At 39.0% G+C, this 21,582-nt stretch overlaps 2 protein-coding genes across 2 annotated transcripts in view; one reads left to right on the top strand and one right to left on the bottom strand.

Moving 5' to 3' along the window:
- Window positions 1-1,241: 1,241 nt before the first annotated feature.
- On the bottom strand, window positions 1,242-17,579 carry LOC114056915 (betaine--homocysteine S-methyltransferase 1). Its single transcript, XM_027882565.1, has 8 exons — window positions 17,458-17,579; window positions 13,579-13,711; window positions 9,958-10,076; window positions 7,732-7,923; window positions 6,998-7,145; window positions 5,941-6,123; window positions 2,107-2,335; window positions 1,242-1,632 (listed from the first exon to the last, which is right to left on the bottom strand). Exons 1-8 carry the CDS (start codon window positions 17,494-17,496, stop codon window positions 1,458-1,460), a joined length of 1,218 nt encoding a protein of 405 aa, XP_027738366.1. The 5' UTR covers window positions 17,497-17,579; the 3' UTR covers window positions 1,242-1,457.
- Window positions 17,580-17,878: 299 nt separating this feature from the next.
- The window catches only part of DMGDH (dimethylglycine dehydrogenase), a 36,848-nt gene continuing 33,144 nt past the window's right edge, over window positions 17,879-21,582 (top strand). Inside the window, exons 1-3 of the mRNA XM_027882551.1 lie at window positions 17,879-17,994; window positions 19,794-19,956; window positions 21,102-21,200. Coding sequence (XP_027738352.1) covers window positions 17,894-17,994; window positions 19,794-19,956; window positions 21,102-21,200 — 363 coding nt within the window. The 5' untranslated portion in view covers window positions 17,879-17,893. The remainder of the gene's footprint in view (window positions 17,995-19,793; window positions 19,957-21,101; window positions 21,201-21,582) is intronic.

Consider the following 21,582-nt stretch of genomic DNA (forward strand, 5'->3'; position numbering starts at 1 on the left):
CTCTCCTCATAGGACTTGTGCTCAAGTCCCTTCACCAGCCTCGTTGCTCTTCTCTGGACCCGCTCCAGCACCTCAATGTCCTTCCTGAACTGAGGGGCCCAGAGCTGAACACAATACTCAAGGTGTGGCCTCACCAACACAGAGTACAGGGGAAGGATCACTTCCCTGCTCCTGCTGGCCACACTGTTCCTGATGCAGGCCAGGATGCCATTGGCCTTCTTGGCCACCTGGGCACACTGCTGGCTCATGTTCAGCCTCCTGTCGATCAGCACCCCCAGGTCCCTTTCTGCCTGGCTGCTCTCCAGCATGTTAAAATTCATCCTTTTCAAACTAGGTATATAAACATTCAAAAATCTTATCATCTTAATACCAGGTTCTTCAACATTTTTTTTTTGTGAAGTCATGCATTTCAATACAAATTTTTGCATGTTTTGATGGTTTCAAAGAAATAAGCCTAGCTGCTTATATGGTTAGTGTGTGATGGGCAAGCTGCATTCTATGCCACAGTAAGTCTCTAAATTGGTAATGATTGTTCAAAACATTTCTTTACCAATTTTAGCCTGTATTTTAAGCCACTTTATCATGCATATGTCTTTAATGCTGTGTGCACTGTGGTGCTGATGAAAGATCTGGCCTTTCTGTTTTACAGATTTTACATTATTCCACTTTCTGCAGAGGTAATGCCCAGAAGCATTTAGAAGGGAAAGGAGTTTACTGTAGTGCATATATAGGTCCTTTATGGGTTCCAAGTACAGTGTTACCCTTTCTATGAAAAGCTTTCTCAACAGAATCAGCGTACAAATGTCCATGGGTTTTCTTAACTTAAGCAGACTGATATTTCCTAACAGGGTTTTTCATTTGTTACAGCTAAGATTGTAGAGTGAATCAATCAGCCTTTTAAAAAAAAAAAAAAAAGTAATGGTATGTTCTACGACTCATATAAATAGGATTTATATTTTAGGAGCCTTTGGGTTTTTTGCTATTTTGACATAACCACGTATTTAAAATGAGATTTCCAGAGATCAGATGTGTCATTTGAAAATGCGTTTTTACTGGAGGTGTGCTGTTCTGTTTCAGCTCTCATGATTTAAGGTATGAAGATAATACAAAACTACTCCATCATGTCATTTTTAATTTATTTGACTTTTTTTTTTTTGATTGCAGAGTAATTTCTTTAGACTTTTAGCCTCCAGAAGAGGAAATCTTGTGTACATGGCACCTTGAGACAAAATCAAAACTTGCTTTTGACTATGTACTTTCTAAACTATTTGTCCAGAGAAAGATTTTGTTATCAAAGTTTGACATATTTACTCTGTAATCATATTCTTTCTGCATTTTGTCTCTTTCATTACATTTTAAGTGATAAATCAGCAGGGTACTCATCTTCACTGATTTTCTTGTGAAGCATGAAATGTTCTGTAGATTACTCATTCTAACATTTACACAACTGTGGTGGATTAGATCTTCTGTTTCTGGAAGAGCTCTTTCAGCTGCTGTTCAGTTGTTGCTTCTTTCTGTTGCATCAGCTCCTTGGCTCCTTTGGTCACTCCCCAGCCATCTGGCTTTGACATGGAAGGACAATAAGGTCTGCCTGAAGCAGGCTTCAGGTTCTCCCAGTATTCTTTTCTTGCCCTAAGGAGAGTAAAGCAAATTCAGGTGTTTTTTTTTTTTTCTTAGCACCTCACAATACTGAAGGAAATATGGCCTAAACGACCATTGCAAAGGGTCATCTAACTATATTTAAATATAGAGGAATGACAGCATGGCATGAAATGATACGTGCTTAAAAAGTATCTTTAAGGTATTCTTTCCATCCTTGAAAGGAATACCATAAGCCACTCACGATTAGAAGCTGATCTATAGTACCCTGTCAGTTTTTCTTCACTTTCATTAATTATTTTCACAAATTACTTTTACAAGAGCTCCTCTAGTACTCCACCTGTTTCCCTGCTCTGAGATCAGCTTTAATTCTTTAAAATTATTAACACACAGAATGCTTACAATGATATTTAGACCTCCATATGAGTTAAGCCAGTCTGCTGCATGGAACAATATAAGCCTTTGAAACAGGTGTGTTGGTGTGCTTCCCAGGTCAGATATACACACCTTGCTCTGACCCAGGGTTTGGTATGCATGCTCAGGTTATCGCCCCAGCTACCATGTTTCTCAGAAGCTTCTGGCAAAAATCCTCTTTCAGGTGCCAGCTCCTCAGCTATTGCTCGGATGTGATATGGCTCAAATCCACAGCAGCCTCCAATGAAACGAATCCCTAAGTCATAGGCCTTTCTTGCATATTTTTGAATGTCCCATCTGGTTAAAATTCTTGGCTCCAGACCTGCAAAGACAGTCATAATTTAAGTTTCCACCACGGTCCATTTCAACACAGTTTTTGTAAGAAATCATGTAGTTGAAACACTTGCACTCTGTTAGCTAAAATGGTTGTAGATGTAGATGTATGTGTTTGAACTGTCTGACCTAGAATTAGCTTTTTGATTGTGCTGCTCTGCTGACCTGTCCTTGTTAGCATTTTTGCCCTTGCAAAACAGCACCTAATATCTTCTGAGACTTATCACAGGCTTGCCATTCTGACAGAGTTCTTAGCTGAAGTATTGGAGTATTTTCAATGTTATGGCTACATTTCCTAATTAACAAGCAATACCTGGGAAATCTGATTACCACAGACTAATCTGTGAAAGGATTCTATCAGTCTATCTGAATAGGAATAAGCCTGCTCATTATTCCTCAGGAATGCTTATTACATTTTTTTCCATGATCAACTAATGGCTGCCAATTGTTACAGCTGGGATCTGTAGGTATTTCTTAGCCCATTACTTAGTTACAGTCCCAGTCATAAGCACTTGCTGCCTTAAACCATGTCATTGCTTGTGAAAAGTTCTGTGCATAGGTAAGTTAGGATGCAATCTTTAGTTTAAACCCTTCTCTCTGTTGCGGGTTGTGGTGAGCAGAGTGATGGGATAACAGAGCTGAGAGGAAGGACATGTGGAAGGAAGGGAATAGAGAGTGAAAAGATCAAGAAAAATCACATCTCAAAGGGCAGGAGGCACAAGACCAGGATAACTGTAAAGAAAGGACCAGGGACTGAAGAAGAAACTTTAGGGCATAAAAATGTGAGAATGAAAGAATAAAAATCCTCCCACTCCTTAATACACATCTGCAGGAAATGAATCATCATGGTTATCGGGCAAGCTTTTGCACTGTCTGTGCACTGAACACTCCACTGGGCAAAGAAGCTGTCAGAAGGTAGTAAGGCTCCAGCTATATCGTAGGGAGGTGGGATTCTTCTCCCTGTGTCCTCTCCCAAAAATGCCTAAAATGCAAGAAGATGGTAAAAAGCAGATCCATTCTAAGCCCACTGTGTAGTTAAGAAATGGATTCAGAAATTTAAAAGCAGAAGGAAGAAAATTAAATATTCTTAAACAGAAAATTATTGGTCTTAGAGGGAAAGACTGGACAAAGTAGGTGGTCTAATATCACAAGGAAAACAGATTAAGCTATCTTAGAAACGTGTTAAAATAAAAACAAGCTCATGTACAATGCTGCAGATCTGACAGAAAGCATCAGAAGCAAAAATTCATTATTTCCTTGTCTCTCATATATCATGAAAATGCTAGTGCAAAATTTATACAAATGATCAACATTAAGAATGCAGCATTGTGCACTTGATTTATACCTGTATAAGCAACAAAACTCCAGGAGAACAGTATAGAGTGTTTCCCTGTCTTCTCCACCACCCTGTCACAATCCATGTGACCTAATGAGATGCATCTGAGGGTCCAGAGGATCTGTCAGATAAAGTGGCTAAGCCACCATCCATCATTTTTGAAAACTCATGACAGTCTGGTGAAGTTCCCAGTGACTGGAGATGGGGAAACATAACTCCCATATAAAAAAAAATAAAAGGAAAACCTAGAGAACTACAGATGGGTCAGTCTCACCTCAGTGCCCAACAAGACCATGAATCAAATCCCATGGAAAACAGGGTAAGGCACGTGGAAGATAAGGAAGATAAGGATTTGGTGGCTGCCAACGTGGCTTCTTTGAAGGCAAATCATGCCTGACAAACTTGGCTGGCTACGATGGGGTTACAGTGTTGGTGGAGAAGGGGGGAGCGACTGATATCACCTTCCTTGACCTCTGCAAAATATTTGATACTGTCCCACACCAAATGGTTTTCTCTTAAATGGAGAGACATCTTCTGTTTTCCCCATCTGTCAATGCTTTTCTTTTCTTGGCTTTATTCAGAATTAAGTATCTATAACCTAATAGTTGAAATTTTTAGTAAAAAGAGATTTAAATTTTCATCAGTTTTTGATGAAAAGTTTGTAACCTGTTCCTAGATTTGCCCCCTCTATATATCTACTTTTAAGATAACTGGGTGCTTTCAGTGACTGGGACATTTCTTTCTAAAATATTGTCCTTATTTAATTGGTGACCTTTCAGAGAAACTGCAGTAACATAGAAGGGAAAACACAGGAAAATAGATAGTTCTACAGAAAAAATAAATACTGCTGGCATCTAGACACTGGAGTTTGCCAATACAACATTGCTAATGCTTTCCTTGATACTGAGATATTGTTGGCCTGTGCAGAGGTTATGTACTTTTCAGATATCTAAATATCTCTCTGTCCATACTGCCATTCACAAGAAACAGTTAATTTGGTTAGGTTAACAATGATTTACCAAACAACTTATCTGCTGTCAAGTAAACTGTTGCTACTTCTTGGTATTGAAAACATTCACAAAATGAGTCTTCGCCAATTATTCATGAAATTTCTAAATGCTGAGATCTCATACAGATTGCTTAAAACATACAATCCAAGAGTGAATCTTTCAATTCACTTGATTGCTTACTGCATCTGTTTGATCTCTTTTTGCTTGCAGTCAGAGGACTTATATGAAAAAATGAATAGGATAAATGGTTTCTAACACATTTTAAACATCTCAGAATATTTTTAGAACTCAGACACGTTATTACCATTTAATGAATTCTCAGGCTCACTATTCTCTTTCCATCATTTATATAAAGAAAGAAATTTTAAGAAAATCAATGAACTCCCTAAAAATCACATCCATGTCTTAATTTTTTTCTACAAATTCGAGTTGCGAATGTTTAATACCATACAGTTGGATCTTGAAAAGAAAGGTGTATGTTATTGGAAAATGAAAGAATTTTTCTGATCAACCTTAAAATGTTTAAGCTGATTCTGTCCTTATGTTAAAGGGATCCTTTGCACCGCAAGAGAAAATAAGCCTAAATACACAAGGCTTATATACACAACAGATGGCAGAATCTTTCAGTTTTTGTAGAGTTTCTCCTGAGCATAGTTGTGATGCCTACAAACTGACAATCTGTTAGCCACATTGAAGTCCCCTTTCTGGTTTCTCTCTAATCTCACTTAAATTACACAGTAACACTCACAAGACTGAACTATTATGCAATAATCATGCACCTACATCCAGTTCTGCATATGCACTGTACATTAAAATCCTTACACGGGTAAACATAGGCCTTGTGGGATAGTAAGGGTTTTTTTGAGTATTTCCTGTTATTCGTTTCTTTGGACTGTTTATAGCTGTCCTGAACATGGTTCTATAGCACTGGGAAGAAGTAAGTATTTAACTGAGTTTAGACTGTGGCATTTGAACTGTTTTCATCGTAATTTCACTTTCAGTCACATGCTGTGATACTAGCGAAGCATTGTCACTATGTGGATGATCTTTAATCCAATACTATACTGTAATCTGTCTGGAAAATGCCAGAAGGTAACTGGGACTCATCCTATTGTATAGAAGGACACTTTGCAGCTTCAGCTTTACTAAAAGCTGGGGAAAAAAACAAAAGAGGAACATACAATAAAACAAAACCACAAAAAAAACCAAACAACAACAACAACAACAACAAAGATACCCTTGTCTTACCAAAGGGAAATTCTGGAAGATCAATAAAACCCTGCTTTCCACAATCAGGTGTATGGAAAGCAAGAGGTTGGGACATCAGGTGGGCTTTCAGTTTAGCAGCCTGCAAGCCCTCTTTCATCAGTTTCACAGTTTCTAGGGAAGTTTCTGGATCAAAATGGCAGTTGACTCCAACAATAGAAGCACCTAGGAAGAGGAAAATAACTTCAAGTCACATCTCCACAGGAAGTAGAAGGGGAAAGTTCTGAGCCACAGCAGTCCAGTAGCAGTGCAGTCCATCTTTACACCAGTGTTATGAAAACAAGGCATCTGTGTTAGAGCTCAACTCTCCTGAGGCTGATCATCGGATTTGCATCTCAGTTGCACTCCTCTTTATTTTCCTGATGATGAAGGACATCTTCCCCCCTTCTATAGCTGCTTTTCTTACCAGTGCTTAATCAGTGAAGTCTGATTATGTAGAGCCACACATGCAAATAGTTTGCAGGTTCCTTACACAAGTTCTACCTTTGGATTTTAACTCTGATTGAAAGGAAAAGAGTAGTTCCAAACAGATATAATAAAACTGTTGTACCATCACTCATCATGCCCCTACTTAGTTTCTTCTGCCTTTCCCCTTGTCCTGGGAATAGGCAAAATTATTAATTTTTTCATCCTCTTAATTCTTTCATCCTGGGTTTGAACTGTGCTTAATACATTTCAAAAATACATAAACAGAGAATCAAAAGTGGCTTTGGATCCTGCATGTGATTCTATAATTTGGGGCTGGGGCCGTAATGAAATTTAAGTAGGTTTAGGATTTTGCTGTATTCAGTATCAGCTGTCTGTGGCTATTGCTCCTGGCCATTGCATTCTGGTTATCAAGGATTTCATAGCTGCATTTTCATCTGTTTTTACAAGATCACTTTAGTAAAGTACACATAAAAACTTTACTGCAGAATCAAAACTTTTACCAGATATAATTGGGAAGCTACCTATTTCAGATACACATTCATTTATCTCAATAATTAAGGACTTTTCTCTGTTCCCTGCTTTTAAAGGGCATATTAAGAGAGATTCTTACCAGCCTTTACCAGCTGGACAGCACATTGTCCAGGGGACACTCCATGCATGTCTCCTTCTGGACCAATGCACATTGTAGCTGCAACTGGCTTTCCAGATTCTTTTAGAACTTCGACTGCCCACACAGCCTCTTCAACATGTTCAAAATACTGAAAGAAATTAAAACCAGACAACTTTAGTTTCTTGGCAATGAAGCATGAACACATTAATCCAGACCCCAAATTCACCATCAATACAATGACTTGATTATTTTCTGATTTATACTAACATAACTCAATGGAGTTCACTGACCACTCAGTTAAAAAAGGATTTTTAAAAGTCAGTGAGTAAAAGTAAGTTAAACATAATGATAATTTTGTTTCAGAATAAGACTGCCCATACAGGAGCTTAATCATGGATTAATCCAAGAATTATTTTAACCTAGAAAAGTCATCTTAGATTACTTATCACGTATGGAAGAAGTAGAAACAAGTTAAGATCCCATTAATATATCCTCTTTGTACAAGTATAGAATTTTACTTGACTGAGGTAGAAACTTAGGTTTCAAGGTCCTATTTTAGGACACCTGCAGGTGATGGTGTGCATTTAGAAAAATATCTGATACTACTGGGACAAAAGCACAGCAGAAAATTTTAAAGGCAGAAGCAATATATAGTTGTTCCCCCTAAAGTAAACTAGACATCTTAAAATTCAACATTGTGACAGTTGAAGGCAAGTGCTTTTTTAAAGATTTACCTCTGCAATTAGGAAGTCCACATTCTTCTTCATAAAGACCTCTAGTTGTTTTCGAAAGGCTGCTTTAACCTCTGTTTTATCCTTGCAGCTTAAGTATGATGGTGTTTGACTGACTCCTCCAGCCACCAAAGCATCACCTTCATTAGCCACTTCTCTTGCAATGTCACAAGCAGCTTCATTCACTTTCTGGCACTGTGTGAATATAGATTATGTCAATTTTACCTGGTCAAAGATATGTATATAATTTCAAAGCAAAATAAGGACAAAACAAGTCAAAAGCCATAACACCTTTTTCATATTCTTTTATAACTTTAATGGTTTTTAAAATAATATTGATTAGGAAGATTCTTTAAGAAAAATAACAAACACTTGGAAAAAAATTCTTGCTGCCTATAAGTTACCATATCATCAAATACTAAAAAAACCACATTACCTTTAATACATTTTACACAAATATTCTGTAAAAACTAAGTATTTGGTGTGAAGTAGAATTTCTTGGCCTATTAGAAAACAAGTTAGTTACCTTTAAGTGTGTGTGCTTTTATTCTGACATTTGTGGATGTAAAACAAAATATATGGTAATTTCAATTGATTTTTAAAAGGTATTTTCATATTTTGATACTTTTAAAAAATTCAGATATAATACACAGAATTATTTAGGGCATTTTTAAAAAGATATTAATTATTTGATGTTAAAGTTAACAATTTAAGAAAAGTAGAGGGAAAGTTATCAGTATTTCCGATTGATTAATTAATCAATCACCTAAGCTGAAAGACAGATTCTCTCTATAAATAAATCAGGACGACCAGAACAGCTTTGGAAACAGAGGTTAACCTGGGGGAAAAAAAAAAGATTTGGAGAAAATCTATCCCATTATTTGGGACAGATAACAAGTACTGATTACAGCAGGTTTCTCTGCAGTCCATGGACTAATTAGAATCTACATAGTTTTCTCTCAGCTGAAGTTTTCCATGGCTGCCTTAAAAGATGTAGCTGATTTTTAGGGCTATTGCTGATACATTGTCTTCCCTTGTGCTCAGGTACATGTTTGAGAACTCTGGGAGGTGGAACCACAAACCACTTAAATCCTGAAGGAACCTGCTTCTTGAACTAGCAGGAAATCAATTTGGAAAGGTTTGATGCAATGCATTCCCAATACCAGGTGCTCTCCAGCCCTTATAATTTTGCATGGGAGCAAGAATTGCAGCATGGCTTGTTCCAGAGGTACGCAGTTTCTGGGACTACCACTTCCGACATTTCAGTATTGCATCTATTGAATGTAAAGGTACAGCATTTCAAATAAATTTGATCATAACATTTTGTTATGACCTCATTTAAAATCTTTCCCTAGTGTCCAGATTGTTCTAATTTCTGACTGAGGCTATCAAAGTACAAAGATATTCCTTCCCCCCTGAGTCCTGGGGAATTTTCTGTATTTTGTGGAAGTTAAAATGTCCAATAGGACCAAAGGGAAAGGATCAGAGAAACCCCTCAGTGGCAACTATTCTACTCTCAAAGGAGCTACCTAGAAATGCTTATGCCAGAAATCCCACTGGACCTTGGGCCTGCATCTACTGAACACATCCAACATCCTACAACTCCTTTTTGCAGGGGGTAAAAAAACACCAGCATGGTACTTCTGATGATGTAACAGATTACCCTTACATGGGACAAGGGGAATATTAACCACAGTGTATAGCTTGGGTTTTTTTAGTTGTTACTTCATTGAAGAAATGATTCTTAAAAACATTTTGTTCTAATTAGCCAGTCATTATTCTCTAGGATTCTTCACCATTTTTGCAGCTGATTCATTTCTCTGGATGTTAAAGCATTTTTTTTTTCTTTTTTTCTTTTTCACTACTTTTGCCTTCTGTGCGTTTAGTGCTCCCTAAAGTCATTGTATTAAAACTCCAGTAAACCAATCTCCTCAGATGGGAAAAAATACAATGTGGGCATTCTCTTTCCTCTCTTCATCCCTGACCTATTTTGTTTGGGTAGGAAGGGGGTTGTTGCTAGGTTGGTGAGGTTTTTGTATATGTGCTTTGTGAGGGGGTTTTGTTTGGTTGGTTTTGTTGTTGTGTTTGTTTGGGATATTTTGTCCTTCAACCTCATCTTTCTTGCTAAAACTGTTATGAAAAACTGTGGAAGTACTTGATAATCTCTCTACTAAACCTTTTGAAATTAATCAATTCATTTCACATCTCCATCAAAACTGGTTTACTCACACTTATTTTCTCAGCTACATAATTGCCCCTGTTCTCTAGTTTGTCCTCACTGGCATAAAAGGTGAATGTCTGCAGAACATTGGATCCAGCTCTGAGGAATTCTCGGTGAAGCTGACGAACTGCAAAACAAGAGACAAAGAAGAGATGTCTGGTACAGTTATTACTGTGTTACCCCAAAATCAAATGTTTATTGATGTAACGTAAAATAAGTGATAGTGTGTTTAGTAGAAGAGCCATTATGAGAATGCAGAAGCAGTACCCTAGTATTTGTAGAACTTCTGTCTTCTCGCTCTCAGAACATTAGGTAGAAAATTTTCTCCTTGATTTTTCTTTGCTAAGAATGACTAAAGATTCTATTTTATCAGCGGATTCAGCTTTGCCTACCACCTTGCCTGTCTTCTATTTTGTGCAGTCCTTCAGACCTCCCAGGTTGCCTGAGCAGGAGCAGAACTGGAACTGTCAATTGATTTTACATGTATATTCACAGAATAAGAATTTTAATAATTTCTAGAACACTAGTGATCCTGTAAAACAGAGGTAAATGCTTGACATGTTATAGCAAATATAGGAATAATTTATTCCCTAGATACACAAGTAGTTTTTTCCAGTATATTAAATAGTTATTCTTTAGTACACGAGATACTTACTTCCTACATGCACTAGATCACTGCAGTTTCTGTGGCAGATGTTTAGTAAAGCTTTCCTGAAGACCTGGTTTGTCATAACTCATTGTCTACAGATAGTCTGTGTCATTAAGAAAATATTGAATTCGTCATGAGTATAAAATTACTCCCTTCTGCTGCAACAAACACAGCTTTCCACATCAGAAAAATTCAAATCAGCAGTCTGAGTTGCTAGAATCAACCTGCATACATGCAAGTTATGTTTGCTTTCACTGAAGGATCAATGAAAGTGTAGTGTCCCTTGCTTTTCTCTAGTAGTACAGTATTTAATTTCTAATTACAGCCTTGGGTAACCACACTGTGATTTAACACAGTGCTCCTTTTCTCACTAAGATCTTTCCAGGAACATAGGTTACAGAAAAGCTACATTCCAAAAAGTCCCTGAGATGAGCTCAGTTGGTTAGAGCCTGGTACTAGTAATGCCAAGGTTGTGGTTTCAATCCTTTGTGGGCCATTCACTTAAGAGTTGGACTTGATGATCCTTGTAGGCCCCTTCCAAGTCAGAATATTTTGTGATTCTGTGAAAAGCCCCTGTAATCTGCATGAACTGCTGGGATTAAATTTAATTCTTACACTTTTATGGAGAGACAAGGATTCATAATTCAGGGAGTATTCTTTTCCCATTACAATAGGCTACTGATCCCAAATATGTGGGCTGTCTCATGTTTCTAGTGCTCTGTAATTTCTGTTTCTATTCTCCCCAGTGAGAAAGCATTGATGAAAACCAGTCAGGAAATAGGAAAAGGAAAAAAAAAATCTACAAATATTTTCATAAATACTCTATGATATTCAATAGTAGACCAGATTTGTTTACCACCATGGTTGGTGGTCTTTAAATATGGTTCTTGCTTTCCTAGAAGAATGCCTGGGATTTGTGTGAATAATGATGGTGATGTAAGTATTCAAATGAAACACAATCTAACATATGGGACTAAAGAACTTCATACCCCAAAATCTCAGATATGTGAACAGGAGATTCTTGAATGGGTCTACAGTTTGAGGGGAAAAAATAGTGTTGTAAGTATCAGCCTGAATCTCATTTAACCCCAGGCAGATTGTTTTTTACCAAAAGAATGAGTACACTGTTGTTGTTATCAAACCTACAGCATGATGCACAATCAAAACCCCAAACCTCTCTGTAATTACTTGTGTGACTTCCAGCATACTAGTGAAACTCTGTTTCTCTCCAGCCTTTGAGAAATGGGGCTAACAGCCACATATGAGACTAAACGATCGTTAATAATATTACTTTGTTTTTAATCCCTTGCTGTATTCTCAGAACTTTCCACCTTTTCCTTCTTTCCTTATAAAAACAACAAACTCAGGTAGTTTGTAAGGTTTTTACATCCACTGGCTCAGCCAGTTGCTCCTTGTGTTCTTCACACCTGCTTTCAAAATAACATGACCCTTGAGCATGCAGAAGCAAAAAAGCAGTAATGAAAAGGAGGCAGCCCCCCTGCACAAAAAGCAATTAACACATTTCCACTGAAGGGTGTATTTATAAATAGCCTGTAAGAGACATGTGGAGAGGGTCAAGGGCTTTTCAGGTGCAAAGTAACAAGCAAAGCGGAAATAAAGAGCATGGGATAAGTGCTATGAGTTGTAAGTTGGAACATGCAGAGGCAGACAAAGGTAGAGATGGAGAGAAACAGAGAGAGAGATAATGGAATTCTCTTTGGGCTGAGAGTCAGCAAATTAGATCATCAACTTTTAAACTTTTGCTGGAGCTCTGCACTATCTAAAGCTATGCGTAACCCTAAATTAGGCATGCTACACCTAAGTGACACTTGAAGGTTGAGAAGAATAAGATTGAATGAGTAGGTAAGGTATACAGAGCAACGTAACAGAGAGTTAAGATATCTCTTCCTACCCTCCTCTTCCTTCTTCCCATGTGTAGAAGAAAAAGACTAATTTGGAAGGGCAAACACAGAACAAAGAAAATTTTTTCCCCCAGGGTATTCTGAATTGGCTTGTGGGATTAACTGCACATCATATTATTAGTGCAAATGGTTTCTTGCAATGAAGCATTCGTGGCTAGGCTTCGTGAACGAAGATTTGAGAAGGGCTCTACCCCCGCTTGCTACAAGCGCACTGATGGATAAAAAGGCCAATGCAAGATAGATAAGTTTGGTTGCAGAAGGTACAGCGGAAAGACTCCCCAGATGATATCAACAAGACACAATGAATCATACATAAATAGTTAACAGCATCTGCTTCTGCACTATTTATGCTGAACACTATAATCTTTGTGCTGGAAGGCATGGAATGGTTGTTCATTTTTTTCTCCATCCACTTTCAGAGTGTTACTCCATTATATGTTTATGGCAATTTTTAGGTCCTTATGGGGTCTATCATTCCCCATTTCATAGTGGAGCCAGAAACATTAAATTACTCCCATTACAATGTTTATTAAAAACTGCTATTTCTCTGAAAGAATTAATAAACAAACCATTTTAGTTTATAAATATATGAGTCCTACAAGGACTAAAACAAAATAAAACAAAACAGATGGTTAACTGCAGAATTCTTTTTCATGAGATGTTGTAAATCATACGCTTTAAATGATCAGCTCAAGGACAGACTGGACAAATCCATGACTGAGAAATCATTTAATGTTATTAAACAAATGTAACCACATCTGTATCAAAAAGTCCCTGAGATGCAAATTATTGAAGACTGGGAGAGCATTTTGAAGACGTATCACTAGATGTTTGCACTAGTCATATAAGAATATGAATATAAAACCCAGTCAACTGCTTTTGGCTAGTGTTATAGCAAGTAAAAGGGGTAAGATGGGCATTTCCTATGCTATTCTTAACAATGTAACAGTGTCAAGGAACACTATCATTTGAAAACTACTGCAAGTTCCTGTATAGTTATTACAGAGCCAACCATGTTTACATTCACTACAGGAATACCATTTCCCAGTAAAACTGACCTGCCTCTGGGTGTTCTACAGTTGCTTCAGGAGTCCAAGGCCCAGCTTTTACATATCCCCTCTTTTCAAGAGCAAAGACAAATCCTCCATCTCCAATCACAATTTCTCCAGCATCCAAGCGCTCTAGAATACCCTGAAGAAAGCAGGAGTAAAGGTTAACAGTTACTGTTACTGGCCTTCCTTTGTCTATGTTGCCATTTTCTGTATTTGCAAAGCAGACATAAATACCTGTGGGCTACCAGAAATACTTCTGCTGTAATAGGAAAAAGTAATACATTTTTTTTTTAAATTATCTTTAAAGAATGGCACATGTGCTCTTCTGCAGCATAAGGCTTTATAATGTACACACTTATTATGTCTTTCCTTTAGTCAGTCGTACTGTATTTCAGAGATACAGTCTCTGGAAGTCAATGGTCCAATTCCATTCCCATGAAAGTAAAACAGCACCTCAAATTCTTCTGTAAAATATATGCAAAACTTCTTAAAATTAAACACTAGTATCACTAATCTCTTTATTAGCCCATTTAGCTTTTTAGCTACAAAGGGCACGTTGACAGAGTCTTACCAAAATAACTTGTGACACTAGATGGCACAACAGGCATCACAGAAAAGTAATCATGTAACATTTTCCTACCAAACAAGACACATCTCAAAAAGCTGGCCTGCAGTTCCTGATAGTCTTTTTAAAGCTAGGGTTTGCTTATCCAGATTTACAAAATCAAAGAAAATCCTGTTTGTTTTGCACAACCCTGAAATGTTTTAAGATGCTAAATTAAAAACCTTACAGCATGCTGTGATGACCCTTGCTTCTGCCTTGAGAACATATATTAATTTCACCTGAAATACATTACTTATTTTATTCCTTTCATTGCTTCATTGGCTTGTTCAAAATTTCTAATAAGTATATTGCTGTCAGAATATTTCTGCTATTAGATTGCAACCATAATTCTATTTATTTTAAAAAGTGGATGGATGAATGAATGAATGAAGACTACACATATAAGATAATGAGTACAGGAAAAGAATTTATCAAAGGTAAGACTGCAATTTCTCTCCATAGTTTTCTTGATGGCACACTGGCATTTCAGTGGATGAAATTTGAGGAACAGAAAAAAGAAAAGCCTCATGGACATAGAGCTGAGTGTGATTTTCATGCAGAGTGGAAGGGTTTTTTAACAATTAGCCTTCAACCTTTAGTAGATTTGCTTTTTTGATACTTTGTCCTTCATTAATATAATTATCTTACACCCTACATCCAGCGAAGGCAAACACTTATGATATCTCAGCCCTGGCCTTTAGGCAGTATGAGAGTATGCCTTTCCAACCAGCAGGAGCACTGTGCCAACTGTGCTAGTTTCAGTACCAAGCACAGCAATCTAAGGCTCTTGAGAGCATACCAAGCCTGACTGAGATGGTCATCATTTTTGGCTCAGGCACTGACATTGCAGCAAGATGGCAGGACTTCTCCGTGCAGTGCTGCTGTGCAGAGACTGGCCAAGTGTTGGCTTGCAAACCTCTGCATCAGATTCCATTGCACACTGTGGACTTGCCAAAATATTGACTTGATTAACTTTAAAACATTATTAAAGTGCGCAAGTTTTTATCTTTATTTCAGCAGAAATGGGGCAAAAGAATTTTAACATAAGTGTCAGGAGACTTTGTAAAGGTTGTGCTTGCAATAAACTAACTTGCAGTTGTAACCAAATGCTTCAAATGGGGCAAGAGAAAGGCACCCAAGTGATCACTGATTGAGCCCTGCTTCCCCTGCCTGCCAAAGTATCTTTTGTAGATGGAGCTTGCTTCAGAAATGTAATATCCAGAGAACAGGTGTGCAGAAAAAAAAAAATAACATACAAGCAACCTCAGGTTTTGCTTGTTAACTGAACATCAAGTAATAGACACATATTGACATCACATATAGGTATTATATTTATTATTATATTATATAAGTATAACAACTGACTTTTTTAAAAAGTCACTTATAGGGTTCAACCACAGTTTTTCTTCACAGTTCTATTTTTTTTAACTGCATTTTAAAATAATCTTCACTTTTGACACACAGAAGCAACATAAGCCATATTTAAATAGACTATGGCATCTTAATATATTGTGATACATTAAACCTAGCATTAGGGCATCTAACGGCAGCAGAGATAACTACAAAGCACAAAATACTTGATAAAAACTTATTTCCATTTTAATACAATATGAACTGACAAAGCAACTTTTTGCAAAGTTTATTATGGGTCTGAAATTTTCCCTTCACAGCATTTTTGTTTTATATACTGTGTAAAATACCACTGGTTCAACAAGCACATAGCTAGCTGAATTTCAGCATCAATATTGTTTTGTTCTGCCCCAGAGACCTACAGCTGTGTGCTCATGTCTGATCCAGATCAAAACTGTATTGGCAGGTGATCCGCTATTACACAAACCTGGTATTAAATTACAAGAAACAGCACAAGTACAAAGCTAACTAAGGCTTTTTTGAGCCATCTTTTCACTATGTCCCTTTTGCTCCTATGAATGAAGTTGCAGCGCATGGTACATCTGTTCATGGAAAGAGGGAGTGCCAATGCCCCTAAGAAGGTGTTTCCTCAACCACCTTTAGGAATGTAACTGAACTGTGTAAGTGAAGAACCTGCTTGGTCTACCTATAGCCTACCTTTTCCTCAGTGGTGAGAAAAAGACTCTCAAAACAACTATTCCTGTCTTAAGTAAGCCCTCAAGAGAAGTCCATTGCCTGTAGGGGGAACTTAGGAAAGTTTCCTTCTGCTAAGTGTTGAAGTTAGGTGGTATGAATATATGCCAAAATATAAAAAGCAGAAAAAATACTGCCCAGCCTTGTTCCTTTGCAGCTGATCTACCTGAAAGACCAGGAGCTCATAGACTTTTTCCTGTATCTTTCTGTTCTCTTACTCTGGACTTACATGCTACACATAAAAATAAGCAAAACCAGTTCTGAGTGAGATGTGCCCTACTAATGGCAATTGTGTCCTTCCAAATAAAAGATGGATACATGATTCTGCTGATCTTCCTGGGCAGCAGTGCAGGGTAGCAGTATTGGTATATGTCAGAGAGTTTGATTTAGAAGCTCATAGCTTTGCCTTAATGGCCTGAATGGCTGCTGCCTGGATAATTTTTTATACTGGTTTATTTCTTTAGCTAATGAAGGAGCAAAGGGCATAGATACATAGAAGTTTGGGTTGATATTACAAATACTGTATATCAAGTCATAATAATCAAGAGGAGAGCAATTTGGGGCTTTTAAATAGAGGAGGCAGGATGCTAAAGACAAAAATCCAGTCCAGTGACAGTTTACCCTTAAAACCTTTACAATTTTAATTTATGGCGTGTCGTGAGCCCCCTTAATTTGCATATCAAATAATATTAAGTAAAATGGTCTTGAAGTCTGTTGGCTCCAGTCTATGTGTTCAGAGAAACAAAAATTCTGCGAGCTGTTACAGAGTTATTCATTCTAACCTATCTCAAAATGATGTCCGAATGCCTTTAACGGCTCGATGCTGAACAGGTGCAATTATAATCATGGCTTTATTTTAGGTTTTCAGAAGATTACCTTACCTGCAGAGATACTGAGTACCTTACTGGGAGGTAATCGGCGCGGTTCGCGGGTCATGCCGCTCTAGCAGCAGCTCCCCTGAGGAGCCTACGGGAAGGATCCCGCGGAGGTAAGAGGCTCTGGCTGGAGCCGTCGCCAGACAGCCGGTGCGGGGCTGCTGTCCCGCACCGCCCGGTCCCACCGTGGCAGGGTCCCCTCATGGCGGCGGGCGGCGGAGGGGAGTGGGGCGGGCACACCGCTCCCGTGCCCACAGGGAGCAGCGCCCGGGGTTGAGAGGGGGAGGGAGGCGGGAGAATTACCCTTTTGCCCTGTTTCGCGGTCTTCCTGATCGGCAGCATCTTCCTTGCCAAGGAACGCTGGCTGCCCACTCTCCCGACGGCTCACCGCGAAGCTCGGCTCTACAGCCCCTCCGGCCGCGCTTTTATAGCCCCGGGAGGGGGCGGGCGCTGCGGGCAGCGCTGGGGGAGACAGCCCCCGCCCGGCCCGGCCCGGCCCCTGACCCCGGAGGGCCCCCTGGCACGGCCGGGTAGTCCCGCTCCTCCCGCCGCCGCCCCCGTCCGGCCCGAGGTCGAGAGGCGCCCGGTGCCCACTCTGGGCTGCCCCTTCGGCCAAGGGGCGGTCCGGCGCCCTCCTCCGGGAGGGCTGGGCTCGGTGGGACAGGGGCGGGACGGGACGGGACGGGACGCCGCGTGGAGCGGCCCGGGGCCAGCGCTCCGCACCCTGGTCGTGTGCGGGATGAGCGCGGTGTTGCGGGGAGCCCTGCGGTGGCTGCGGCCCCCGCGCCGTACCTGCCCCCTCGGCGCGGCAGCCCGGCGGCCCCTCGGCGCCCAGGGGCGGTGAGTGCGGGCGGGGGGCGGGCGGAGGGGCCGGGCGCAGTCGCAGGGTCCGCGCGTGGTTCCGCGCCGGACGAAGCCGCGGCCCCCGGTGATGCCGCTGTCGGGGATGCGCGGGGAAGGCGGTGAGAGGGGCGGGCGCCTGCCACCGGCCTGAAATGCTCTGCCAGCGGCCGGACGGTTCACCTGAGGGCAGGAGGTGCATCTCCCAGCGCCTCGCATTGCTGCGCTAAAGCCAGAACCAACCGGGGTGCGTTGCTGACCTGGTGTAGAGAGATCCCTCCTGTTGTATTCTGGGCCATGCCGATGAGCAAGAACTGACCAGGTTTAACTGGCACGATCAAACATCTGGGTGAAGGTGTACTTCACCGGGAAGGTGCGCCCCGGATCATTGCCGGGCTCTTGGGCACAGGTTTGAAAAAAAACTGAAAATCAGGTGAGAAAATCTCAAATCCACAGCATAAAAGAAGCATGAGAAAAGCCTCTATGCTTGGCCTTGATTAACACGTGCCTCAAAATTCAGTAGAGGATCTGGTGAAAGTGTTTCACATTTAGCTGTTAAACAACTTACCGTTAACTTGCAAAAATTAATATGTAATCATTAAAAAGAACATGTGCAAGTGTGTGGTGCACCAAATACATAAACCTGTGGTGTCCTGTCCTCCGATTTATTCATTACTTGCTAGTGAATAACCATGGCGCACATTCCTCCTGAAACTGCAGTTAAAATGTCATAAGATCTCTATTCATAATGCATAAAACTAGTAGCTTTGTTTTCTCACTGAAAGACTAGTTATACATTAGAAAGTCTGTTGCCAGAGAAGTTGCAAATATACAAGGAGAGATAAAATTGAGTATTGATTAACTGTCCTGAAGGGAGAGATACTGTGGTTTCATATAGTGTGTACTGCTACTATATTAATATGTCTTACCTTGTCTCACACCAAAAAAATAAAGGACTTCTGAAAAATCATGATAAATTTCTGCATTCCACAAGCTTGCTGCTTGGCTGTCTGTGGGTGAGGTAGTAGAGAGGAGGATCAGATGACTTGGAGAAGAGTGGGGCTGCCTATGGTAGCAGTTCTGTTTTATGCTGGCCTAAAGTAGTTGTGAAAATACAGTGTGGTGAGGTAGCAGATGTGAGCCATTGACAAAAACCTGTTTCTATAATGTTTTGTCTTCAGAAAACAAGAACATGTCAAAATAGACAGAATATAAAAATAAAACCTGTGTTTCATTGTTCATGAACACATACACTGTCACAGTCTACTGGCATTGGCTTTAGAAATTTATTAAGGAGCCTTACTAAGGAGACATTTTTAAAGACTTTTTATTGTACATACTATAGCTCTTTCGAAAAGTCAGGTTTTGACACTGTCATTTTGGGGGCCAGTTTGTTGCTGAAAAATAGGATCTACAAAAAAGGTTATTTTGGGTAATAACATAAGTTTTAAAGTTGCAAGTGGAAGCAAGTTTGCTTTGTGTTTTTTTTTTTTTTTTTTTTTTTTTTTTTTTTTTTTTTTTTTTTTTTTTTTTTTTTTTTTTTTTTTTTTTTTTTTTTTTTTTTTTTTTTTTTTTTTTTTTTTTTTTTTTTTTTTTTTTTTTTTTTTTTTTATTATTATTACTACTATTTACATATATGACTCTCCAAGAGTATTTACTTTAAAAGAAGATACAAGTGAACAGGTTAGGGTTTAAGTTAGGTGTGTAAATCGCCAAGCAGACGCTAAGTTTTATTATCATTGAAGCAGTAAACAAAAGAGATGGAAAAGTGCCTTTTTGAAATTCTTCTCTTCTTTCAGGAAAGAAACCTCGTCTTCCTTGGGGAAAGACAGAGCAGACACAGTGATCATTGGAGGTGGTTGTGTTGGTGTGAGTCTGGCCTATCACTTGGCTAAAGCTGGCTTGAAGGATGTTGTTCTGCTAGAAAAATCTGAGCTCACTGCAGGATCTACCTGGCATGCAGTAAGAAATATTTTGTTAATCTCTCAAATTAACAGCAGTTTGTGTGTATAACAGTGTGGAGATTCATTACCTTTTTATTTCCCGGCTTTGTTTCTTGCCATTGCTGACATTACATAAAGTCTTGGGGGAGCAAATGTAACAATTGTACACTGTGGGGTTGAAGAAAAAGAACTACAAGACATACATGTAATAATGTTAGAGTGGGGACTCCTCCTATAATAATGCTAATCACGTGGACATACTGGTGCATAACATGCATTCATGTAATTACATATTTTCTACATCAATATCTGGAATACGTAGTGTAACAAAATTAAATAAAGCTTGCCACAATAATACACTTGAAGAAGGGTGTTAGTGAGTGGATAAATTCAAGACATAGGCTTAACTTCAGTAACACGTCATTCTGCTTTTTTAAGTGCTAAATGAATGCCATTAGATTGATGTGGCCATCTCCATTGTAGGCACGGGAATAGTTTCCTTAAATATAAGAGGCTGTAGTAACCTCTTGGTTTCACCTTTGCATGAACTCAAAAGGGCATGACAGCTTTCTGAAGTTAAACCTCTTAGAGTGATGTACAAAATATATGTAATAATTCTTTACACTACTTCTGGAATGCAGCAATTGCTCTTTAGCTGCCACACAAGACAACTGTGGAGAATAGAAGAATATCAGCTTCCACTGCCCTGCTGTTCACACTCCAGGAAAGTAAGAATTCTTGTGAAGATATGGTCTTTCGGAAGGTTTGGTTTCTCTCCCATCTCCATTTACAGGAAGAAAAGACCTTACTACAGGACATTTAGAGTTCATAATTAGACTTAGTTGTCAGAAATGAAGTTTGTGTGTCCCTTCCAAAAGATTTGAAGCAGTCAGCTCAATAACTTAAGGAAGAGAGGAAACTATAGGAGAGAACAACTGCAAAACTATCATAGGTTGACACATTTGATGAGAAAGGACAGATGGAAAGACACTTGGGCAGAAAACAGTAATGCCTTAAGTAGGGAAAGGATTTTATTTTTATTTTTGCAGCAGTTGGCTGTATCCATGTGTTGTTTTTCTTTATAGTATCTTGACAGTTGGAAGGAAGGAAAGAAAACATTACATTTCTAATTTATGTTGTTATTTTTCCTATTTCTTATTTGAGGCTGGCTTAACTACTTATTTTCATCCTGGAATAAACCTGAAGAAAATCCATGCTTATAGTATCAAGCTCTATGAGAAACTGGAAGATGAGACTGGGCAGGTAATCAACTTAACCTTTAAAGTATTAATTCAAAACAATACTAACTGCAATAATAGTCTTACAAAAAAGTTTGTAGTTGATAAGGGTGTGGAGTGAGAGTGTGTCTCTTTTTATTGAAATAAACTCTTCTGAATGATTAGTCTCTATATATTTTAGTTGGGTTCCCAGATCCCTCTACAGTTTAAGAAAATGGCTTTCATAAAACATCTCATGAGCTCAGCAGACTGAGAGTCTGCAACTTCAGCTTGATAGAGCTAAAATAGCATCAGGTATCTGGAGTGAATGGATTGATTATGATACATTTCTGCTTTAAACATGTCCACTTAAAAATGCATATGATATGATGCTGTCTCTACTTGAGCAAATTGCTGCAATTCTTTCC

This window comes from Empidonax traillii, unplaced genomic scaffold (genome assembly GCF_003031625.1).
Source record: "Empidonax traillii isolate 1590-97213 ecotype Southwest subspecies unplaced genomic scaffold, ASM303162v1 scaffold8:size5222938, whole genome shotgun sequence".
Lineage (NCBI taxonomy): Eukaryota > Metazoa > Chordata > Aves > Passeriformes > Tyrannidae > Empidonax > Empidonax traillii.